The 11,476-nt window shown below is 38.5% G+C and overlaps 1 protein-coding gene across 7 annotated transcripts in view; it reads left to right on the top strand.

Annotated features, from left to right (window-relative positions):
* Positions 1-11,476, top strand: part of LOC101360186 (oxysterol-binding protein-related protein 1) — a 173,661-nt gene that overhangs the window by 134,548 nt on the left and 27,637 nt on the right. For 6 of the 7 annotated variants that reach the window (XM_023742068.1, XM_023742066.1, XM_023742069.1 and 3 more), the window contains one exon: positions 1,297-1,403. The exons of the other annotated variant lie outside the window; for it this stretch is intronic. In XM_023742068.1, the coding sequence (XP_023597836.1) occupies positions 1,297-1,403 (107 nt within the window). The remainder of the gene's footprint in view (positions 1-1,296; positions 1,404-11,476) is intronic. 7 annotated transcript variants of the gene reach the window in all.

Below are 11,476 nucleotides of genomic sequence, written 5' to 3'. Positions count from 1 at the left end.
TCCAGTTCCTCAACTCTGCCTTTGATGTTCAGGGCTCCCAGATTGCCATATATAATCGAATCACTTGTTTTTTCAGGTCTTTGTTGTAAGAGGGTCCACCGGAAGCATCTGACTACTCTGCCATTTTGGTCCCTTCCCTCATAGCTATCAAAGATTGTTTTTTTCTGTGTGTATACCTTTTCTTGGACTTTTATAATAGTGGTCTATAATATTTGTCCTTTTGTGATTGACTTCTTTCACTTAGCATAATGCCTTTCAGATACATCCATGTTGTGAGATGTTTTGCTGATTCATCATTGTTCTTTATCGTTGCATAGTATTTCATTGTGTTTATGTATCATCATTTGTTTATCATTCATCTGTTGATGGACACTTAGCTTTTTTCTATATTTTTGCTCTTGTGAGTAATGCTGCAGTGAACATGGGTGTACATATATCTATTTGTGTGGCGGCTCTTATTTCTCCAGGATATATTCCCAGGAGTGGGATTGATGGATCGTATAATAATTCTATTTCTGGTTTTTTAAAGAATGTGTGATATCATTTTCCGTAGTGATTGTACCATTTTATGTTCCCAACAGTAGTGCATAAGAGTTCCAATTTCTCTGCAACCTCTTCAACATTTGTTATTTTCTGTTCTTTTTTTTTTTTTCTTTTTAATGGGAGAAGGGGTTAAGATTTTCTTTGGGGAAGCAGGGGATATATACTCCCCTTTTTTTCTTTCTTTTTTTTTTTTTTCCTTTCAATTTTCAATACATACTAAAAGGTACAAGATCTCCAAAGGGATATTTTTTTGAGAGGAAGAAGACCTATTTATGTTAAACATTTGTCCAAATGAGAACTAGAGGAGGCTGAGTTAATGCTGCCTTCAGAAATATTAGACACCTTGTCAGCTATAAATTATTTTTGTCTCTTTTTACCACTTTGTTTTTAAATAAAATTATCTAGTATAGAATTCCATGAAAGGAAATATTAATGTTTTATAAGTAGTGCTATCAATCCTTCTTGTCAGTTAGTTAAATATCATAGTACTACTTATTCCTGTAAACTTTTTTTTGTCTTGATCCTCCTCCTTGTAGGTTATCTAGGTAACTAGGACCGGGTTGTTTGCACCACCATATATGCCATGCACACAGTGGGTGCTTAATAATGATGCTCAGTGAACATGTTGTATAGATTGCTTAAGACTGCTGGAAAGAAACATGAAGTTGGTATATATAAAAAGTAGTTTTGTAGCCTCAGTTCACTTTAAGATTACTTAAAATCCCACTCACTTTATTTATTTTTTGTTTATAGAAGTGCTTCCATCATTTCTTCAGAAAGTTGAAGTTGTCTCTGAAGCGTCCAGAGAAACTTGTGTAGCTTTGAGTGATTGCCTTAATCTCTTCACTAAACAAGAAGGGGTAGGTAGTTTGAATTGAATTTTTTTTTTTTAATAATCCTATAGGTGTCATAAACATGATCATCCAATAAGTCACTGCTTTGAAATTGTCCAAAAGTAGGAGAATTATGGTATTAACAAGGGAAATCTTTGTTATTCACCAAAATTTAGAACTAATTTACTTTTGATTAGGCAAGATGATTCTGCAGTAGCTTCTCTTTGTATCATTTGAATTTACTTAAAAGGTAGTGATATTTAACAGGTATATATAAAAGCTGATCTTCTCACGGTTGTGACAGTGCAGTAAGAAGGAGGTGAAAGTATTCTAGAGATAGAAAATCTTTATATGAAAAAAATAATAGTTTTAGAAAAGAGTGTACTATCCTACTTATGTAAACTGAGTTCAGTGGACACCTTATTTGTTTTTTGTGTTCCTTTTCCCTTACACTCTCCCTTTCAAATATTTGCCATTTGCTTTTCAAAATATGAGTAAGAATGTTATACTTTTCCATTAGTAATTCTTCTTCTTAGGGCTAAAAAGTTGTGAAGATGTGTTTTGGTTGCCTAAACTAAGATTTGTCCTGTTTTTTTTTTTTCCTCATGATTTCAGTGCAAGACAAGTGTCAAAGGCTTTCTTTTTCCGTTTTGTTCATTTCTGCATATACGTTTAAACTTCAACTTATTTTTTAGATTATTGTTGTCATTAGTTGCCGTTGAGTCAATTCCGACTCCTGTTGACCCCATATGTGCAGAGTAGAACCACTCCATAGAGTTTTCAAGCTGTGACCTTTGGGAAGCAGATCTCCAGGCCTGTCTTCCAAGGTGCCTCTGGGAGTGTTCAAACCACCAGTCTTTCAGTTAGTTGCCAAGCACTTAACAGTTTGCACCACTTAGGGACTCCTGTTTTTTAGATTAAATTAAGATACTGAATTTCTTATTCTTATTGCAGTTTATGTGTACATTTTCACTAGAGATTAGGTTTTGGTAAAACGAGATAGATGAAAATATCTTTATATATATTTCACTCATACAAAAGATCTGGAATTATAGTTTTCCCATAATCAGAACAGAAGTCTTGGGAATTAATATAAATATTTTAAAATGCTATGTGTGTTATATTGTACCACAAATTCCACATACTAGTTTATTTGGAGAATGTGAAAAAATATGTAAATAATAATCTGCATTCATTTAAAATAAAATTATAGAAATTCTGTGACAGAATTCTGTTAACCGTCAAAGGGAAACTATTGCTGATTCTAATACTGTTAAAAAATGTCCCTTCTCAGCATTTCTGTTTTTGATGATTTGCAAATTTATCCTTCTAGTTTATTTAAATGAGGAATGATTTAGTGTTTTAGATAAATCTGACTGGGATGGTAATGTTGCAGAGTATCTTTGAAATGAGAAAATTATATTTCGTTGGATTCCTGTGGTGTTTTTAGTATATTGTAAAACCAAGTTTAATTTACATCTCTTATATGGCATCTGATGGATATATTGATACTTTTTTAGTTCTAGAGATATAAAGTTTTAAGGCTGAACACTAGATTAGAAGTAATGTTTTAATAAGTTAGTGTGTGTTTAATTTCTGGAGAAGCCAACTATGCTAGTTTTTAAACTCCTTGTTTAAAAAATAGCCTAGGTGAAACACCTCTCTTTGTGAAAATCTAGATGTGCAAGTGTATTAGCCTAAAGTTAATTGTTGTCTAATGAAAATGTATTTGACTGTTTGTGGAATGAAGGATTGTGTTGTTTTCATCCTTGCTACTTATTGAAGTAACAGTGGGCTAATTAACTTCTCTAAACCTTGATGTCTTGTTTTGAATCCCAGTCTTATCTCTGACCAGCTGTGGGACCTTGGGCAAGTTTCTGTAAATAGAAATATATAAATATATAAACATCTCAGGTGTGGGGATCAAATGTATGTAGACGAATAATATGAATATTAGCATACTGCCTGGACATAGGATTTATCTAGTACATGGTATTTATTATTTCATACTTTCATAGTATCTTTAAGATTTCTTCTCAGTAATTCTATGAAATATCAGCTCTGTGAGGCCCTTCATAGAATCCATGGATTTCCTTTTGAGAAATATGATTATATACAATAAGAAGGCCTCAGAAGTATTTGGAAGGTAAGTGGCATCATTGAGGTTAGTCTTTCAAATGTCCAAGAATTACAACATAGGAATTATATGGCTTAATTGAGGTCAGTGGAATAATTATGTACTGTAACACCTTATGTATCTAGCATCATTAAATTATGTTTCTATTATCTGCAAATTTTACTTGTGGAACATTCATGGTCACACAGACCTGGGCCTAATTCCTAGCTCTGCTTTTTAATCTCTCTTTCCTTCAGTTTATAATATAATCTCCTTTTTAAAATGATGACCAAGCAAAAAGGATTGTTTTGAAAAGGAAATGAAATCCTATTGATAAAATACCTTGTATAGTACCTGGCACATAATAAGGATCCAATAGATGTAAGTCACCCCAGCCACTCCAGCAGCAAAACAGGTTTTATTCTCATCTCTTTTCATGGAAGTTATTGTAAGATGTTACATATTTCTTCAAGTAAAATCTTTAAACTTAATTTTTATCTTTTCTAGGTACCTCAGGATTGTGTTTTTGTGTATTAATAATTACACTGTGCCTTAATCCAGAGATGCCTGCAGAGGCTGTTTATAGGACTACGTCATTCTTTACTCAATGGCCCTATCCTGCTAATGCTTTTTGCATTCTTGTTTGCTCTTCGTGGCTTTTTAAAAACTACATCCTTCATTTTTAGATCAATTGAGTGCTTATTTTTGGCAGTGGAATACCGATTGATTTACTCTTTCTAATCTGCTGTTTATTAAAAAGAAAGCCAGATAACCAAACTTGGTAAAATTGTGTCCACAGTGAGAGTAAGTTGGCTCTGAATGAAAATTTTAGGGGATTTACAATGAGTAAGGGCCTTAGTGCCTGGATTTTGTGCCTCTTGTTTCTGTGGTACATGGGTGTTTGGGCATATTTGGGGATGCTCTGATACGACCTGGATAATTGAGGTTTCCATATGACCTCTAGATAAATGAGGTTTTATCATAGGCAGATTTTATTTGTAAGTAAAACTATTTACATTAGTCAAAAATTATAATACATAAAATAAGCTGTAAAGTTTGTGACTGATCTAAATGGAAACTTATAAGATGTTTTTAGGGTGGAGTACTCAGGAACATAATATAGCAGAATATTACTGCTTTTGTTTTGTTTTTGTTTTTAACATTGAGGGTCCTATTCAAAAGCCTAGAAACTCATTTCATGAATTATTTTTATTTCCACAGTTTTCCTCACCAAAGGGTGGTATCAAGTGGTTGAAGTGTCACACAGAAGCCATTGTTGATACCCCTCTTGTTCTGTGTATCATCTTGTTCTATGTTTCAGCGAGCTCCCCTAGATATTAGTCCAACCTGTTTTTCCAAGTTAGGAACTTGCCTATTTAAAGTCACGGAAGATTGGCCAGTGAAAATCTTACGGATAGCAGCAGATCATTGTCTGATATAGTGATGGAAGACAAGCCCCTCAGGTCAGAAGGCACTCAAAATATTATTGGGGAAGAGCTGCCTCCTCAAAGAAGAGTTGACCTTAATGACATGGATGGAGTAAAGCTTTGGGGACCATCATTTGCCAATGTGGCATGACTTAAAATGAGAAGAAATAGCTGCAAACATCCATTAGTAATCAGAACATGGAATGGGTGAAGTATGAATCAAGGAAAATTGGAAGTCATCAAAAATGAAATGGAATGCATAAAGATTGGTATCTTAGGCATTAGGTGAGCTGAAATGGATTGGTATTGGCCATTTTGAATCAGACAATCATATTATCTACTATCCTGAGAATGACCAGTTGAAGAGGAACAGTGTTGTATTCATCGACAAAAAGAACATTTCAAGATCTATCCTGAAGTACAACGTTGCCAGGGATAGGATAATATCCTTATGCCTACAGGGAAGACCAGTTGTTATGACTATTATTCAAATTTACGCACCAACCACTAATGCCAAAGATGAAGAAATTGAAGATTTTTACCAACATCTGCAGTGTGGAATGGATGAAACATGCAATCAGGATGCATTGATAATTACTGGAGATTGGAATGTGAAAGTTGAAAATGAAGAAGGATCAGTAGTTGGAAAATACGGCCTTGGTGATAGAAATGATGCTGGAGATTGTGTGATAGAATTTTTTTAGACCAACGACCTATTCATTGGAAATACCTTTTCTCACAACATAAACAGCGACTATACACATGGACCTCACCAGAGGGAATACACAGAAATCAAATCGACTACATCTGTGGTAAGAGATAATGGAGAAGTTCATCAACATCAGTCAGAATAAGGCCATGGGCCAATGGTGGAACAGACCAACAATTGCTCATGTGCAGGTTCAAGTTGAAGCTGAAAAAAATTAAAGCAAGTCCACGAGAGTATATCCCACCTGAATTTGGAGACCATCTCAAGAATAGATTTGACACCTTGAACACTAATGACCAATGACCAGATAGATGAGTTGTGGGAGGATGACATCAAGGAAATTATGCATGAAGAAAGCAAAAGGTCATTAAAAAGAAACGAGAGAAAGAAAAGGCCAAAATGGATGTCAGAAGAGACTCTGAAACTTGCTTTTGAATGTAGAGTAGCTAAAGCAAAAGGAAGAAATGATGAAGTAAAAGAGCTGAACAGAACATTTCAAAGTGTGGCTCTAGAAGACAAAGTAAAGTATTATCATGAATTATGTAAAGACCTAGAGTTAGAAAACCAAACGGGAAGAACACACTCGGCATTTCTCAAGCTGAAGAACTGAAGAAAAAATTCAAGCCTTGTGTTGCAATATTGAAGGATTCTACGGGCAAAAATTGAATGATGCAGGAAACATCAAAAGAAGATGGAAGGAATACAGAGTCTGAACCAGAAAGAAATTGGTTGAAGTTCAGCCATTTCAGGAGGTAGCATATGATCAAGAACCGATAGTACTGAAGAAGTCCAAGCTGTACTGAAGGCATTGGCAAAAAAACAAGGCTCTAGGAATTGACAGAATTCCAGTTGAGATGTTTCAGCAAATGGATCCAATGCTAGAAGCGCTCACTTATCTACACCAAGAAGTTTGGAAGAGAGCTATCTGGCCAACTAACTGGAAGAGATCCATATACGTGCCCATTCCAAAGAAGGGTGATCCAGTGGAATGTAAAAATTAACAAACAATATCATTAATACGACATGCAAGTAAAATTTTGCTGAAGACCATTCAAAAGTGGTTGCAGCAGTACATCGACAGGGAATTGCCAGAAATTCAAGCCGGTTTCAGAAGAGGACATGGAACGAGGGATATCACTGCTGATGTCAACTGGATGTTGGCTGAGAGTAGAGAGTACTAGAAAGATGTTTACCTGTGTTTTATTGCCTATGTGAAAGCATTCGACCATGTGGATAATAACAAATTATGGATTACATTCCAAGGAATGGGAATTCCAGAACACTTAATTGTGCTCATGAGAAACCTGTGTATAGACCAAGAGGCAGCCATTTGACCAGAACAAGGAGATAATAAATGGTTTAAAATATTAAAAAAAAAAAAAGGTGTGTGTCATGGTCGTAGCTTTTTGCCATACTTATTCAATCTGTATGCTGAGCAAATAATCCGAGAATCTGGACTATATGAAGAAGAATGGGGCCTGAGGATTGAAGGAAGACTCATTAACAGCCTGGCATATGCAGATGACACAACCTTGCTTGCTGAATATGAAGAGAACTTGAAGTACTTACTGAAGAAGATCAAAGACTACAACCTTCACTGTGAATTACACCTCAGCATAAAGAAAACAAAAATCCTGATAACTGGACCAATAAACAACATCATGATAAACGGAGAAAATATTGAAGTTGTCAAGGATTTCATTTTACTTGGATCCACAATCAACACCCATGGAAGCAACAGTCAAGAAATCAAATGATGTATTGCATTGGGCAAATCTGCTGCAAAAGAACTCTCTAAAGCGTTAAAAAGCAAAGTTGTCACTTTAAGGACTAAGGTGGGCCTGACCCCAGCCATGGTGTTTACAATCACCTCATATGCATGTGAAAGCTGGACAGTAAATAAGGGAGACTGAAAAAGTATTGATGCCTTTGAATTATGGTGTTGGCAAAGAATATTGAATATACCATAGACTGCCAGAAGAACAAATAAATGTGTCTTGGAAGAAGTACAGTCAAAATGCTTCTTAGCAGCGAGGATGGTGAGACTTCATCTCAGGTACTTTGGACATGTTATCAGGAGGGACCAGTCCCTGGAGAATAACATAATGTTTGGTAAAATAGAGAGTCAGTGAAAAAGAGGAAGAGAGTCAATGAGATGGATGGACACAGTGGCTGCAACCATGGGCTCAATCATAGCAGCAGTTGTGAGGATGGCAGCGTTTTGTTCTGTTGTACACATAGTCGCTATGAGTTGGAACCGACTCGATGGCATCTAACCTGAACAACAACCTCATGTATAAAATATTTCATTCTTTCATGTTTCAGCTCCTGACAGCTAAGCAGATGTGACTCGAATGTACGATTGGGTGATAGTGCTAAATTTGTAGGGTAATAGAAAGACTCAGTCTCTAACTTGGAACCAAGTGCTGCTCCTCTGAATAGGATGTGAATATCTGTGGAGAGAAATCACGTGCTCGTGGATTTATAACTCTACAGGTTCATGAGACTAATATTATTTTAGTTTCTTATGCTTCCCAGCAGCCCTTTAGTCATTTTGGATCCCTAATCTCTTCTGTTTTCTAATGTTTACAACACCTCTTTCAGGCCTTGCCACCTCTCTAAAGCTCTCATCTCTACATGTCCTCATATGCCTCTACTCAACCCAAAATTTGTTTGTTAAACATTAGGCTATCAACTCCCTACCCCTCCATCCCTCCAATTTTTATTTGCATCCTCTCCCATCCTTTTGTTGGAAGCATCTATCTCCTGTTTTGCCTCTCTAGGTACCTTGCTTCAAATAATAGCTCCTCTCTTCTTTTAAATTCTCCATTCACTTACAGTTATGATCCTGTCTTCCTATATCCCTTTCCAATTCCGTTTTTGAAAATATGCTACTTTCTGTTTCTACTTCTTTAGTTTCCAGCTAGTCCACTGAAACTGTTCTTGCCAATATCTTCTTATTGCTAAATCAGAGGAAATTTTTCAATTATCTTGCTTGCCTTTTGAAGGACCTGGCATTTGACTACTTCCTGCTTTTTGGAATTCTTCTCTGTGGTTTCCGGGTACCTCCCTCTTCTGTCTTCTCCTTCCGTTATAGCAGCTCCTTCTTAATTTTCTCCTAAAGCATCTTTTCTCTTGCCTATGCCTCAAATGTGAGTATTCTCTAGGTTTCTGTGGGTGGCCTTCTCACTCTTAGCATTCTCCATGGATGATCTCACGCTCTCCTTCAGCCAGAAATCCATGATGACTCAGATATCTCCATCTCAGATCTCTCCCAAGCTCTAAACCAGTATATCCAGCTGCCTTTTGAAAGATTTACGTATGTTTATACCGGAATTATTTCAGAACTAGTGTGTCTAAACTGAGTTACCAGTTCAACTCAAGGATAGAACTACCACCTATTCAGTAACTCGAGCCCAAAACATAGGAGCTGTTTGGTTTATCCTTCTTCCTCATCCCCACGTTTAACCAAGTCTTGTCAGTTTCACTTCTTATATCTCTCTTGTCTATTGCCCTTTGCTTCCCCCACCCCCACCCCCACCTTTGCATACAAGTTTCCCATTGCCACTGTTTTAGGTAAAATTCCCAGGATTGCTGTCCTGGATGACTACAACAGTTTCCTAATCCTAGGCTCCACCCATCAGAACTAGGTTAAGTGTTCCTCCTACTCCATGAATTCCTTGCTATCCAAGTATTTGTGTCATGTTGTATGATTATATATTTACATATCTGATTATATATTTACTACACTGGAGCTCCCTAAGGAAGCAACTATATCTTAGTTATTTTTGTGGCTTCTGTGTCTAGCATAGTACTTTTGGCATGTAGTAGATGATTAGTAAATATTTGAATGAGTGAATAATGCATCTCAAAAGGAATGAATAGAAGCTTTGGGGTCAGAACAATCTGCATCTAAAGACTACTACCCTCACCTTGAGCAAATTAATTTGTTTGGGAATAAATTCTGTTGCCAAATCTGAAAATGAGAATACAAATAAGTTGTTCCATGCAAAGTGCCTCAGTTCAGTGCCTGGCACATTTTAGGTGCTTTGTAAACTTCCTTCTAAACCAAAGTAGCCCTTGTTCTTTGTTTTGTTTTGTTGTCTAGCATTAGTTTTGTAAACTGGATTCATTCTCTGATATTTGAGGCCTAGGGAGAAACACTCTGTAGCAGGACTCCTCTTTAGTGCCAAATGTGACTTTTCCAAATGCAGTAATACTTAGTTATCAATTCAGAAATAAAAGAAAACAAACTGCTTTTTAACCACATTCTGAAACCTCATTGACATCAATTCCATACTTTCAAAGTATGGCATTGTGTCATCTGTTACATCTTCTGCATCGCGAGCACATGTACAGCTACCACCACTGCTTGCAGTGATGAACTTGAAGTACCCTAGAATCTTCTTCAGGAAGATTTTAAAAATGAACTCAGTTTTGTTCATTATTACTTTGGGCTAGTTAAAATATGAGGACAGATTTATACACCTTAAAAACAAAACCCTTGCCGTTGAGTCAATTCCAACTCATAGTGACCTATAGGACAGAGCAGAACTGTCCCATAGGGTCTCCAAGGCCATGATCTTTAAGGAAGCTGACTGCCACATTTTTCTCCCGAATAGCAGCTGGTGGATTCTACGGGCCAACCTTTCAGTGCAGCCGAGAGCTTTAACCACTGCAGTTTTTAAAACTGTTGGAACAAATCCCGCCCCCCCCACCCCGCCCCAGTCTCATAGTTAACCAGAAATGTCATTAACCTGAACATCCCATTTAAATGTACTATTTATGTGGAGAATTTTCCTGTTCTTGGAGCCTTCTACCCTTCAAGCCTGTCTGGAATAAGAAATAAGTAGATATCACATCAATAGGATCATTAGCATTTTTTCTTACTCAAATCATAGCCCAAGTAGTGTGTAAAAATAAATAGGTGAAGACTGTAGCTTAGCTTTTGTCTTGAAACCGGAAGCAGTAACTCTTCAGTGTAAGCCTTGAGTGTCAGTTATCCTTGAAAAGGAAGACTTCAAAAGAGATGATTCGTTCCCTTTTCACAGGGCAAGCTGGCCATTCAAAGTTGCCATGAAGGCATCTCAAGGAAGGCTGTGTACACAGCCCACTTTAGGACCTTGCAGGCGCCTTCACGCTGAGGACGCCAAGCACAAGTAGCAGTTTCCTTACTTCCCTTCCCAGAAAAATCCCAGCACCATCTGCACCGTCTGTTCGCAGGGGCTGTGTGCTGGCTCTCGCTGCCCCTGGCCCTTGGCTACCTGCACCTCTTCTGGCAAGGAGGGAGGTCCAAGGGAGGAGGGAGGGACCTGGAGGACGACGAAAGCAGCACGGATCCGCCCGCCAAAGGCCGTTTTCCCTGGCACCGCCGCCCGCCTGCTCTGTCCCCGGCAAGCCCTGGAGGGCGGTCTGCGCCGCAGGGCCCAGGGGTGCAGCGCCAACCTCGCTGGCCCCAGGCGCCGGCGCCTGGGAGGGGAGCCCTGGACTGAGGCCGCGCCTACTAACCGCGACCTTGCAGGGGGCGGGAGGCGGGCACTGCTACCGAGCTGAAGCCCAGGGGCGGGCAGCTCGAAGGTGACTTAGGGAGACCTTGCGGTGCCGCCCTGGGTCGCGCCTCCCAGCTCGGCTGAGAGAGGAAGAGGAGCGGCCAAGCACATTTGCTGCTGGAGCTTCCCGGGCAGCGCCAGCCCGAATCCCGACATCCAGCCCAGGTGGGTGGCTGTGAGTGCCTGGGCTTTGGCTTTGCTGGGTCAGCCCTTGGTACCACAGAAGACTCCGAGGAGGGAGGAGGGAGGGCGGCCAGACTTGATCTAGGGATGTGAGTAGATCCAAGAATAGTTGAACG

This window comes from Trichechus manatus, unplaced genomic scaffold (genome assembly GCF_000243295.1).
Source record: "Trichechus manatus latirostris isolate Lorelei unplaced genomic scaffold, TriManLat1.0 scaffold00199, whole genome shotgun sequence".
Classification (NCBI taxonomy): Eukaryota; Metazoa; Chordata; class Mammalia; order Sirenia; family Trichechidae; genus Trichechus; species Trichechus manatus.
Note: the sequence above shows the minus strand (reverse complement) of the source record. Positions and strands in the feature narration are given on the sequence as shown.